The sequence below is a fragment of the Callorhinchus milii genome, unplaced genomic scaffold, assembly GCF_018977255.1.
Source record: "Callorhinchus milii isolate IMCB2004 unplaced genomic scaffold, IMCB_Cmil_1.0 Scaffold15, whole genome shotgun sequence".
Taxonomy (NCBI): domain Eukaryota; kingdom Metazoa; phylum Chordata; class Chondrichthyes; order Chimaeriformes; family Callorhinchidae; genus Callorhinchus; species Callorhinchus milii.
In genome coordinates this window covers 10,483,745-10,497,967 of record NW_024704756.1, presented here as the reverse complement: position 1 = coordinate 10,497,967, position 14,223 = coordinate 10,483,745, and the positions used below count along the sequence as shown (strand labels likewise).

The 14,223-nt window shown below is 38.0% G+C and overlaps 1 protein-coding gene across 1 annotated transcript; it reads right to left on the bottom strand.

Moving 5' to 3' along the window:
* Window positions 1–885: 885 nt before the first annotated feature.
* On the bottom strand, window positions 886–13,904 carry hprt1 (hypoxanthine phosphoribosyltransferase 1). The gene is made up of 9 exons (XM_042340727.1): window positions 13,760–13,904; window positions 9,645–9,751; window positions 7,422–7,605; window positions 6,717–6,782; window positions 6,031–6,048; window positions 5,216–5,298; window positions 4,838–4,884; window positions 4,094–4,170; window positions 886–3,471 (listed from the first exon to the last, which is right to left on the bottom strand). Exons 1-9 carry the CDS (start codon window positions 13,784–13,786, stop codon window positions 3,424–3,426), a joined length of 657 nt encoding a protein of 218 aa, XP_042196661.1. The 5' UTR covers window positions 13,787–13,904; the 3' UTR covers window positions 886–3,423.
* Between the last annotated feature and the right edge of the window lie 319 nt (window positions 13,905–14,223).

Below are 14,223 nucleotides of genomic sequence, written 5' to 3'. Positions count from 1 at the left end.
GTTCAAATCTCCAATGATTTATTAAATTAAATTATTACTAATTTTCTCACCTCCCAATGAGAAAGCCCATTCTCAGATTGTATGCAAAATGATTCACTCTGATTTTCCATTCATCAATCCTGGAAAACCAATTAAAATTTTCCTTTCTTGCACATCAATTTACATTTTAAAAATATAGCTTTTGTCATGTTGGCAATATTTTTCATTGTGTGGTGGTGGAGACAGTGGTAGTGAATTCATCAAGGGAAACGATTGTGGGAGGGGGTTAAAGAAATGCAACATGAAATGTCTCTGTCGTGTGTATTTCTTTTGGGAAAAAATTGGCAATGATTTGTGGCAATGGCTATGGTCATCTGCTGGTGATTTATTGCTGTCAAAAATAAACACACAAATTAAAAAGCAGTTTAACATGCAGGATTAACTCAAATCCTTTTTAAATATGGCTCTCATGTCTAAGTTGTTGATGTAATTAAATTATTTATTAATTCACATCAATGCCATTCTGTATCTGACTCGATTTTACATAGGGTATCTAAGCTAATGTAAAACAAACATAATTTTCTAATACGTGTCTGAGGCAGAGCTTTGGTAAACTTAAAACCAGTAAAATGATGGTGCAAATATTATTATGCTGCCCATTTGCATAATTTATTGGATCAAGATCAAAGCTCTATGAATGAAACACTTTCTCACTCTGATGTGTAAATTGTGTAATAATCCCTCCAAAAAAAAAAACAATAATAAATTGGTCATTTTCAATCCACGACTGCTGTGCGCAATTGGCTGCCGCGTTCGCCCACAAATATACAGTCAATTCACTTTACAGTGTGTTCTGTGAAGCGCTTTGGGACGTCCTCCCGACGTGAAAAGCGCTATATCAAATGCAAGGATTATTATTATTATTATTTTAAATTGAATAAGATTGAACATCCAGACTTCAAATAAAGAGGATCTCATGGTTTCAATTTTAAAATGAAAGGGCATTTACAAATTATGCCTAACTCTGCTGGTTCCTTTGAAAAAACAGATTGTGATTTTTTGTAAGCACAAAACTGATTTATATAATGCAGTATATAACAGTTCCCCAAAACAGAAGAAATCATCAACTCATTCATTCAGTAAAGTAAATTTCATTTTAGCAGCATCATTAGCTTTCAATACTTGCTCAAACATTTTTACACAGAAAAATAAAAATGTTAGCCAGCACAAGCACAGATTGATTTACATTACAAATACAGCTTACAAAGCAATCCTAAGGAGCAACACAATAAAAGTATTTGATTTCACTTTTGATAAACTAGATTACAATCAATTGATATCCATATCCATGTCATAAATAAGTCATAAAATCAATATAAATATTCTGATAGCAATAATAGAAACGCTTTATAAAGAATTTAACATTTATCAATATTCTTTTGATCAACTTGTTTCAAAGGTTCTCTCATCTCACCCCGCATCACACCACCATTGATTGGCTTTCAGCCATTCTGTAGATCATGATCCTAGAGTCCCTCAGACTCTCTCCCTCCCCTCATTCAAGGCATGTACCTCTTTGACCTCACTTTGCATTTATGAAAGGTGCAAAACAAATTGCAATAGTTGAAATATTCAAAGCAGATTTCATTGGCATCAACCTGAGCTTGATTCAGATGCAAATATTAATAACTAAAATTTAAAAAACCATCATCTTGATTCAGTTGTTTTTATGGAACATAGATCTCACTGCTTTGAACTGTTCTATTACAATGTTAAAATAAATTTCAGGTGGTGTTTTATAAGCTGCAATGATGATTGCTAAAATAATTTAAATAACAGCTTGTGATACATTGAAAGCGTGTTAAGAGAAAAATAAGAGTGAATATTGTAATGCCTTATAATCATTACATATGATGTGGATGGACTTTGATGCACATATAATGTGGAAGTGTTGGGAAAAGATGTTGAATCACGATGGATTCATATGGCGCTAAGCTCCCAAGAATACAATGGAATTGAAACCTTTCCTCACTGATTTGCAATTGGTTTTGTAGATGGAAGTTGAATGAAGGTAAAACAAAAGTTTCTTTGTTATGGTGAAAAAGGGAGGGATTATCAATGGCCATTGGATGGGACCCACTTACTTCTTCGACCAGAAAATACAAGGATTTTTGTAGTTTAAGTGAAGAATGTCACATCAATTGCATCATAAGATCCCATTCTGGAGGTAAATTATATAATTATCTAGAAACTGGTTATTAAGGGTAGTCAAGGGGGTTATTTGGTCCATTATTCGATAATTTGAGATTTTTGTCATCAACTATATCAAATAAGGGGGAAAAAAGCAAAATTTGTGAAAACAATTTGAATAGTGAGTGACCTGGATTACTGAGGTATCTGCAGGGTGAGGTTCTACCAATAATTAAAATACGACTGTCTCATGGACTTGATTTTGAAATAAGCACCCATCAGATACTTTAAATATGGAGTTTGTGGGTTCCCATACTGGACTGCAAATCTGTTCCCTTTGATATTACACACCTTTTGAAAAGTAGATAATAAATCTCCTACAGTAACAACTTATAGATTACAATTATCTTTGACATGACAGCTCCTTGATTTTTCTCCACCATCCTGATTTTACCCTATAGTCTCTACCAAAGCTGAAGTCACCCGTGCTGAGGTAGATGGGTAAGTATACTACTCCTAACACTGACAATGCCATTCTTAAACAAGGCAATGGACTGAGGAATGAGCTAATATTTTATTTTTTCACCCTAGCCCCATAGAAAGCAATTGGCTTTCAATTTTCCCCACAATTCAGATATCGTACCAGTTAATGGTTACAGCATATTTGCAGAAATCCACATAATCACCTCAGTCTTTCTCATATAATTTAGTTTGAAAACGTCAGAATTTGCATCATAAATTATTAGTTCAATGTTAAGCATCTCTAGACTGTGTGGAAAAGATGACAAATTCATTTGTTTCTTATTCTTTCTTAGATAATTTTGCTATAGTTCCACAAATGTTAAGAAAATTTTAAGAAAAAAAGAAAATTAACAAGATGTGCCATGTTCAGATAGACCTGGTAAAAGTGTTAAATTCAAAGTGGCATTGCCTATATTTTCTAGCATTATAATTACTTGATATTTCAGAATTCTTCTTTAGTAAGTGTATTCATTTTCAGATTCCTACCAAAACAAAGTTCACTGAATTTGAGTAATAACTTCACAATTAAATGCAATGATAGAATTGAATAGATGCAATTTTTATGTTTAACAGTACAAAAATAAAGTGTCTTAAGCACGATCATGATGGACCCTTTAAAATCTAAATTCATAAACTGCAATGAGCACACAGCAAGATGAGATTGACAGTAACTTCCTGTCAAATGAAGGAGCTTGTAAACAATCTGTAGCTCCTTTGGTCAGGGAGTAGTCTTTAGGCTTTGTATTTCCTTTTTCCACCTTCACTAATCACACAAATATGCTGAAAGAGAAAATAAACAAGATATGAACAAGATAAATGTACTGATAATATTTACTAACATCTTTTACGTTATGTTATTGAACACTTCACTCCTGACAAAGTAGCATATAAGCTTTGCTATACAAGTTTAAAAACATGCAACTATGAATCTTTAAAATAAAACTTACTGAATTATCAGAATGATACCAATTTTTCTCAAATGGGATAAATATAATGGTCTCTTCTACATAAAAAATACAAAAGGCATTGTTCCTCCATAGAAGCCCAGAGAACATATTCCCAGATCTCTATGTAGCTCTTATAATAAGCACAGAGTATTGGATGGGTTAAAGCAGCACAGATTCTATATGCTTCAGTGGGAGACAAAGCTTGAAGTTTTAGCTTCAATATTCCATGGTTCAACATACTCACTACTGCAGCTGTTATGTGTCAGAAACATGTTAAAGAATTCCTATGGAGGAAGTCAGCAAGGCAGCAGTAAAATCAAACACAGCACTGAACTAAAAAAAATCAGTAGAGCAATATTTTATTCATGCAATTAAAGAAAATCCATCATCAAGTAATATTCACAAACTTGCAGTCTATGTATTTGAAGATTCACTTTATTTTAAAAGGTACTTACATTTAAGTCTCTAAAGTATTCATTATAATCCAGGGCATATCCCACCACAAACTTATCAGGGACTTCAAAGCCTATGACTGATTAAAGGTCATCTTGGTTAGCAAAGAATACAAATTTGTTATTGCAAATGCTAAAAAGAAAATGGTAAACTACAAGACCCCACTGCGTTTCTCAAAATTCAACAGAAGATGGAATAGGTTCTCTGAAGTACAAAACTCCAGACAGACAGACTTTCTCTTCTGTCCAACACAATTCTTAAAACAAAAGGCTCACTTAGCTCCTAGAAGCAAGACGTGGGCCACCAAGTAAGAAAGTTCTGGAAGGAGCCATAAAATTTGATCTTCACAATACATGTGTATAACACCTTTCATGTCAGGAGGATGCCCCAAGGCGCTGGACAATCAGGAATTTGGAACCGAGCGAGTGGTTGCAATCAAGAAGGGTTGAGAGTAGGGAGGGTAGGAGAGTGGCCGTAGGCGCGGTCAAAGAGGATGGTCTCGAGACGTGCCTTGAATGAGGCAAGGGGAGCGAGGCACATCAAATGCAGTCAAAACACCAATGACCAAGAGCTCCACCCTTTTTCAACCATCAGCTTGATTTAAACGAAACTGCAACAACAGTGCTCCAAAATAATAGACTATACAATCCCATCAATTATACTAAATTACAAGTGAAAGAAACTCGATAACCATTTATAAATCTTTAAACAATTTAGAAAACTTTTGTTTTAAATGTTACACTTACAATCTGGTCGATAACCTACACTCCGTGGTGTTCTTTTAACCAGCAAACTGAAAATAAAAACACAACGATAGTGAAAATTATGACCTTATTCTAATTAGTAAAAGATAACTAATAAAATTATGAGTACAATCCATAGTGCTGGCTTTCAACCAGAACTCAACTTCCTAACATTATCAGCGCCATCTCCAAAAGGGTGGAGATAGCTGAAAATCTAACTTAAATGACAGGGCAGAACCACGCAGTTTTTTAAAACAATTCTGTAGTGTTTATTTAAGACTCAACACAATGCTAGCCAACCTTAACACTAAACACAATGCTAAAAAATTTCATTTTAAAACAAAAATGATTGGCTAGTACTCACAGCAAGCACAATCTTACCTCACTACTTTAACCATGTTGGGTTTGTAATCCTTCAACATATTGAGAAGGGTTTGCATAGTTTTGCCAGTGTCAATAATGTCCTGAAAATAAAATAAATAAGCCTTAATGAATGCATGATTTGAACAGAAAATTATTTCAACACAAATATAGCTGTTAATTCTAGTTTCCATTATTGCTTACAAGTGTAAGAAAAACCTTCCTGAAGTATAATAGTGGGGGGTGGGTAAGGAAGAGCATAATTGGCTGGCACGTTTGCCCACAAATATACAGTCAATTCACTTTACAGTATATTCTGTAAAGTGCTTTGGGACGTCGAGAAGACGTGAAAAGGGCTATATCAAATGCAAGGATTATTATTATTATTATTAAAATGGTCCTGCAGTTGGGCCTTTGAGCTCAGAGTCTAGGCAGGGGCGCTGCATTGTTACAGGTAATGTCCTTTGGATGAGATAAAGCTAATTTAAGAAATGTGGTGCACCAGTACTTGAATGATCTTGAGCTACTATTCCAATTTGAGGAGACAGCAGTCTCTGTTGTAAAGTTACTTTGATTCTGAAAGACAGTTTTAACAGTCAAGTAATGCATTGCCAAAGTTGTACCTTTTTCTCCATAAAAACTGCACTGGGATTGATCAGATTTAGATAAATAAATTCTTAAGTACTTAGAAAGCAGTTGCCTAAAAAATGAGTGCTTCTACAAATAAGTTAGAAATCCTATAAAATTGAAAATCTGTACTTTATACGCTGGAAATATTGTAAAACTATCACAATTATAACATGTACAGTTAATTTAATAAAATATTGTGAACTTACCTCAACTATCAAGACATTCTGTATCATAGAAGAAGAGAAAATGTTAAATATTTAATATTTTTCAAATGCCACATTTTATCAGTGAACAGTTAAGATTTCCTCACTTTCATGAATATTAAACTGTTTAGGCCATTGTCATAAGTACATTGACTTCCCAGCTAAAAATGTCAATAGGATTATGAGAAATTCAAAAGCTTTTGTGTAATTATCTAACTGCAGTGAAACATTGTGTATTATAATCCAACTCGCTTTGTCTCTGATATGCTACCAACCTCAGGAATCTAAACAGTCTCAAACATTTAACAATTAAATTTAATTATCAAACTGCAAATGCAAAGATTATTAACAATGTCTGATCCATCCAAACTATTGTACTTAAAATGCACATGGATAGCACATATAACCAATCTTAGCAGTTAAAAAACTTGCTCCAACTCATGTGATAAACTGAATAATATATTCCTTATACACTACTTCAGTGATGATGAGTTACCGAACATTTATGAGATCAAAAACTATGAATTATTAGGAAAATTACTGGTGGCATTTCCAATGTACACCACCATCTGAGACAAACGGAATCTCTTCCATCCCAAAGCTAGAGATTTTCTATTCACATGATGTGATGTTTTGGTTACTTATTCAAATCAGAAACAAACTCAAGAAAAAAGTGTACATTTACGTACCTTTCCAGTTAATGTAGAAAGATCATCTCCACCGATTACTTTTATATCACCGGTTGACTGATCATTCTGCAATTTAAAAATGATATTTTTTGTGACATTTACATTCAATTCAACAATACTTGATAAAGATTAATGCAATATTGAATCACTATAAAGTGGATGTTGCATGCACCCCTTCACAGTAAAAACAGCATTATGGTAGTCCATCACACCTTGTTGCAATATCCTATAGGACTATGGTAACCACTTTAAGTAGATTTTGGGGGGGGGGGCAGAAGGACAGAAAAGAAAAAGAGAAGACGTATATAGCCAGAGTTTCCAAGCCAATGATTCCAAGCTGCTTGTTAGTTTTAAGATAACAGGAAACGTCTTTAGAAGTCACATGTACATTCAATATGTAAAACAAGATCAAAATTAAGTTACAATAAAATATGAAATGTACTCAATTGATAACAATACGCTGTTTCCAAATATGATTTTGGTTAGCTCCAATGAAACAATCAAACAGTTTATGTTACAGAGAAATAGAATGAATTCTCACAATAAATGTGAATCTCTCTAGTGCAGACAATTTGTCTGGTTTCATATACTGAGTTTATAACATGATCTAGTGCACTTGAAAATATGAAGGGGAATAATGAACTGTTTTAACAGCTGTATATTCTAATCAATTAAGGTTGCAGTACATGGTAAAAAAATGCTTACGCAGTAACTCTTCAGTCTGATGAAGTCTACTGTCATTGGGATAGATCGGTCACTGTTCCGATTCAGTGCTTTGATGTAGTCTAAAAGATCAGCAAAAAATTTATAGCCACCCTTGAGTACACAGAGGGCTACAATGTGGTGATCTCCCATAGCTTTCATTATATCTCTGGCCAAACGTTCAGTCCTGTGAATAAAGATAAACTAATTTGTATCGGCTTGCATTCATATCTTTTTTGTATACACTTAAAAACTAGTTGATATAAAAGCAATCAAAATTTTAAATGAATACAGAACCAGCTTTCTTTTTTGAATTAATGCACAGTTTCTCACAGCAAATTACTTCTTGAGCAAATTTTTGAAGAAAATCAAAAGAACCCAATTGCCAAAAATCACCATGTACAGGTTGTTTTGGCAGCACATTGGAGCTGATTCAGGATCTGCTCAAATAGTTCAACAGTTCTCAAGTGGTCCAAAAATGTAAAAGATATAATTAAGCGTTATTGAAAAAGGTTGGTCGTGTGACTGTTTCTCTGACAACATTAAAATACTAACACCAATTTCTCAAAGTTCTATGCATTTACATAATAACATTTGTATGTAACAATCCTCAGCCGTGGCCAAAGTGATAAGTAGCAAAAAGTATATGAAATCAGGCTTGGCTACTTCAAATTAATTTACTGCTTGAAGCAATACTTCTTTGGTGCCAGCAGTAGAAACACATGTATAAACATGGTGAACAACTCGTCCAAGTGACCATGTGTGAGCTTGCAACTTTTTCAATTAAGTCTATAACATTTGGAATCTTAAAAACTATTGAAGATAGCACTGCGACAAGATGGTAAAGTTCCATTGAGAAACTGTTCTCTTTGTTTTTGTTCAGCAAAACATCTGACGTATAAAAGCAAACCTTGAATTTTGAAACATTAGCAGAAGAAATGATAAAGGATACAATGTGTCCCTTGCATATTGGAAAGCAACTTATTTTGTTTCTCCTGTTAAATTTTATCTTAATTCAAAGAATGAGCTGACCATGAATTGAACACAGAATTTTTCCATCTGTGAAACTTCCCACAAAATGCCCTCAAATTTGTAGACCAGTACTAGATCAGTGAGCCAACCTCATTTAAGTCTGTTCACATGGAGGCTTCATGGTAACTTCCTATACTTACAAAGCAAATGGGTTAAAATGCGTAGTAATGGCTGAGATTATACTCTGACCAAATCGAAAAATGAGCCAAATGCAGTGTCAAATTATTTAATTATTTTGCTTTTATAAAAAAACTAACATTTTAAATAACATAAGTATGCTCTGAGTAGCTCAAAAATACTTGCTAAAGCCATTCCCAAGAGTGAAAGTCGTAAAACCCCAGAAAGTTTTAGGTTTGACCCCCTGGTCTTTGCTAAATTGGTTAATGTTAGCTACAGCAGGTCTATTGACATTAGTCTCTTGGATTACAGGGGCACACATGCACACAAAATAAATCAAGCTAGGAATATTGCTGGAAAGTGGATGTGTTAGTTGTGATGCTCTCATGGTCAATTAGCTTACTGACTCATCAAGCTTACTGCCATTTCGATGGAGAATCAGAAGGGAGTTGTGAGTTAATATGGCTCCACTCCCTACATGAGATGAGCCAGTTCTTTCTAGCTCCACATGGTCCTCATTAAATGTCTGTCTCAACCCCAATTCACAGCAAGTGCAATCCAGCCCGACTGAAAACCAGTGCTCTCACACAAAGTCTATAAGGATGGAATGGAAAATGTCACTATTGCAATACTGTTCTGGCACTAATGTGAACACAATTTTGCTGAGGTAAAGGGAGCTTCAGATTACATGGAATGGGGATGTTCGGTACTTGGTTTCTGCAGTGGAAAATCTTTGTATTCCCACCAGTGCTATACCTCATCTTTATCAACACAAATATTCACTCAAAAGCATCTTCACAATGATATAACATTTCTAATTATACAATATACCTTGTCTTCAAATTGACAATGGCTGACAATATGTAATGATATTACGGGAAAGCATATTCACTTTTTTAAACAATTTGCTCAAAAAACTAACAAAATGTGTTTTTCTAGATTTGTACAAAAAGTGTTACATTTTGAGACAGATTTAAATAAAAGTTACTTTTCTTCCTCTTTTTGTTCAATGGAATATATTATTTAAATTTTAAAAAAGACTATCAGGATATTCAAAATACAATGAAGATTACTAACCTGTCCATGATTAGCCCATGAGGAATATAGACTCTTTCTAAATCATCGGAATAATGTTTAGGGATACAAAACTTATCTAAGTCATATCCCTCTTCTTGATCGGTTATCTGTAAAAATAAAAACAAACTTGAAATCAAACTCAAATCATAATCTGAGAAGTTTCCAAATATTGTTGTTCTGATACTGATACTTCTAAAGATTTGAAATATTTCAAAAGTTGGTCTAGCAGCTTATAATTTAAGCATAAGTAATTATAATGATTGCACCTGAAACAGTACCTTTCATGTCAGAATGTCTCAAAGTTATTCACAGAATTTACAAATAAATAGTGAGTTAAATGAAACAAAGAGCCATCCTCCTATAAATCATGAACTGCTTATAAACCACTGAATCTTACCACAATTCTTAAGCATGATTTGCATGAAAGAAGCATGATTTGTATGTTACATGAAATATATATGCTTTGCAGAAGAATAGAAACTGATGACTTCAGGCATAAAGCTATTAATGTCTGTCTGTTCAAACTTTCTTTATTCCATGTGCTTATATCTATAGAAAACAAGATCATAACTATAGTTATAGCAAACCACAATTTGTGTGGGATGGAAGAATGAGTTTAAACCCTTATGTAAACATCCATTTGAAGTCAAATTTTAAACTGTTGGAAGATTTATCTGGAACTTTTCAACTGCATTTGATAATAAGAAGACAATGTCCATACCATAGGGTGATATACTCTGCTTAGTGGGTATTCAAATAAGAATCTGCATGACTGAACCAGAATTGTAGCAGTCAGTTTCATTCCAAAATCAAAAAGGACTGCATTTAATCACAAATTCACAAATCTATTTCTCTGAACAATTACTAACAGTCTGCCAGGCAACTCCCAATAAGTACACAAAGTCTCTTTGTACTGTAAAAGCATTAAAATCTAATTTTAAAATAACTTCATTTTTTTAATTCTATATTTACTTAAAGCCCATTTCACGACTCAATGGAAATTGAAAGAAGCAAATAATGTAATGACATTTACTAAAACTATTAGCAATGGCAATTTTGAGTAGTTTACATACAAATGTTAGATCAAATTACAGTAGCAAGAAGACATCGGTTAATCCATCAGAATAATTCGGCAACATCAACTATTACCAGCAGATAAGAGCCAAGACAATCATTGATTCCAATGTTGTAAGTATTCCGTTTCAAGCAAAAAATAAAAAAAAACTTTATTTGTAAAAGATTAAGATAACCCAACAAGCCAAGTGGAGTCCTGTAGCTCAGTGGTTAGAGCACTCGCTTTGCAAGTGAGAGACCTGAGTTCAATTCCAGGCAGGGCGAAACCTTGGGCAAGTTTCCTTACTTCACACGCCTAATAATAATCCCTCCAAAAAAAAACAATAATAAATTGGTCATTTTCAATCCATGACTGTCTGTGGGACATTGCTGTGCGCAATTGGCTGCCGCGTTCGCCCATATATACAGTCAATTCACTTTACAGTATATTCTGTGAAGCGCTTTGGGACGTCTAGAAGATGTGAAAAGCGCTATATCAAATGCAAGGATTATTATTATTATTAAAGTGCTAAAGGTCAAGCAGCATGAAGTTTAGAAGTATTCTGCACAGTTTAACTGGCAAAATGGTCAGTGCAGATGGTCAGGTCCCAAGCCTTGTTCGGGTCATGACCCAACTGTGCAGCGCCTTGGGACGTCCTCCTGACGTGAAAGGCGCTCTATAAATGGAATCTTGTTGTTGTTGTTGTTGTTGTTTCTTGCTTTCATTTAAATTCTCTGGAATTAGGTAAGCAGATGCATTCCTCTGGGTACAAACTCCATACTAAACAAATAATCCTTGCATTTGGTAATAATCAGTTTCACACTGGGAGGAAGTCTTAAAGCGCTTCACAGGATTTACTGCTGAATGAGGTGACTGAATTTGCAGGGGAACACGTTAACATAGCTGAACATCCCACAAAAAAGCTGTGGAATTATTGGCCAGGGTACCGGAAGAATTACTACTGGGGGATGGGGACTGAGGTCTGCTGAATCTTGATAGAGCTAAACTGGTTCTTACCACCTGTTAACCATGCAAGCTAAAGTCATTGCCAGTAGGGTGACCCTCCATGGAGAACCAACAGGAAAAGCTTGTCCGAGGTTGCATAGAATGGAAAGCCATGAAGTTTTTGCCAGTTGAACTCCAGCAGTATCCCAATACACACTCTGAGATCCTCAAGCCGGAGCTCTTGCAAACCTGTACCTAAGGCTTTAAATTCATTCTTGAATCACCAAGCAAAATTGTGGTTTGTTAAAACTATAGTTATGATCTTGTGCTTTTTTTTGGCAGACAATAAGCACGAGGAATAAAGAACGATTGAGCAGGCATAAAAGCCTTATGCCTGAAATCACCAGTTTCCCCTTCCTGTCAAGCGCGATTCTTTCATGTTATGAGCAAACAGTTATGAGCAAATAATTATTATTATTCTAAGAAGAAAAATAGTGGTCAGATTCAGTAGTTTATAAGCAGTGCATGATGTACAGCAGGAGGTTTCTTTATTTCATTTAAGATGCACCCATCACAAAATGCAAGCGCTTGCTCTCCGATACGTTCTGTGAAGGGCGGCGGTTTCGGAAGCAAGGAGTTTTTTTTTCCACGCCAATCATTTACAGTCCACACCAAAAAAAGTATCTTAAGCGACCAGACCAATTTCCCAGACGTTTCGAGGTAATAATAATAATAATCCTTGCATTTGATATAGCGCTTTTCACGTCTTCTGGACGTCCTCCTTCAAGGCCGGTCTCAAGACCTTTCTCTTTGACCGTGCCTTCAGCTCCCCTCTCGACTCTCTACCCCCTCCTCGCTCCCTCCCTTCCCTCCCCTCACCCTGACCATTTCCCCCCTTCTCGGGTCCTGACCCAACTGTACAGCGCCTTGGGACGTCCTCCCGACGTGAAAGGCGCTCAATAAGTGGAATCTTGTTGTTGTAGTTGTTGTCCCAAAGCGCTTCACAGAATAGACTGTAAAATGAATTGACCGTACACGTATGGGCGAACGCGGCAGCCAATTGCGCACAGCAGTGTCCCACAGACAGTCGCGGATTGAAAATGACCAATTTATTATTGTTTTTTGGTTTGTTTGGGGAGGGATTACTATTAGGCGCGTGGAGTATGGAAACTTGCCCAAGGTTTGGCCCTGTCTGGAACTGAACTCAGGTCTCTCGCTTGAGGGAACAGTATTTTTTGTTTTGGGGTGAAGGAGGAGGGAGGGGGGGAGGGGGAGGAGGGGGGGGAGGGGGGAGAGAGAGAGAGAAAAGTCAGCACGTTGACGAAAACGCGCGGCACGCGATGAGACTGCGAATCCATTCGGGGTCCGGGCTGCCGCACGTAATAAATGTGGGCTTCGGAATCCCAAAGCGCAAAATGACAAACGGCCATTAAACCCCCCCCCCCCGACCCCCCCTCTTTCCTTCCTTCCTTCCCTCCCTCCCTCCCTCCGTCCTTCCTCGGTGACTGGGCAGGTGCTGCTCCCCTCTCTCTCTCTCTCTCTCTGTCTCTGTCTCTCTCCCCCCACCACTCGCTTTGCCTTTTCTTTATTGCCCAAAGCCTTTGCATCAGTCAAGTCAGTCAGTCACAATGTGCTCGAGCTGCTGTCAGGCGCACGCGGCGGCGGCGCCTCGTATAGACGCTCACCGCAACACCCCCTGTCCCCCCCCCACCCCCCCACCCCCCGCCCGCCCCACAAGCCCTCAGCGCCAAGGTGTCGGCTCGGCTTTTCCCTCGGCCAGAACACCACCAGCACCACCACACGCTGCAGCCGCCGCCGCCCCCCCTTCACGTCCTTAAGAGTCAACAGCCGCTCTCCTGGATACCGGAGACCGAGAAGGAGACAGACAGACACAGAGAGAGAGAGAGAGAGAGAGAGTGGCGGCGGTGGCGGCGGATCAGTCGACCTCAAGGCCCCGGTTACAATTCACCTCAAAAGGGGGAGCGACAGGTAACGCGGCACCGGTGAACCTCTCCCCCCACACCCCCCACCTCAAGGAATTCTTATTTATCGCGGTCGCCATGACACCCTCATCTCCCTCCCCCCCCCCCCCCTCCTTGTGGCTCAGCTCACTCACCACCACGCAGTCGGACACGTTCGCCATGTCTCCTCCGGGCCTCGGGGCTCGACGGAAAAAAAAATATAACGCGGCGACGCTGGGAAGGGGACACGCTCCTCGGTCTCTCGCTCCCGCCACTCACACCCCCTCTCTCTCTCTACCCCCCCCCCCCACCACCCAACACCCGCCTCCTTCCCTCACTCCTCACCGCCCCTCCCCTCCCCTCCCCCCCCACGACTTGTCCACCGCACGCCGGGCACCAATCACAGCGCGACAACCCATCCTGAGTCACGCCCTGCCCCACCCAAACAGCCAATCGCAGCCCCCGGGTGCCGACTCCGCCCACCACCACCACATGGCGTGGCCACGCCCTCCCATCAATCAAACTCCCCCCTCCCCCCCCCCCCGTCCTCTCCTCCCCGCCCCCTTTCCTCCGCGCGCGGCGAGCGGACAAGGTGATGCTGCGCTGCGGGGGGCGGGGC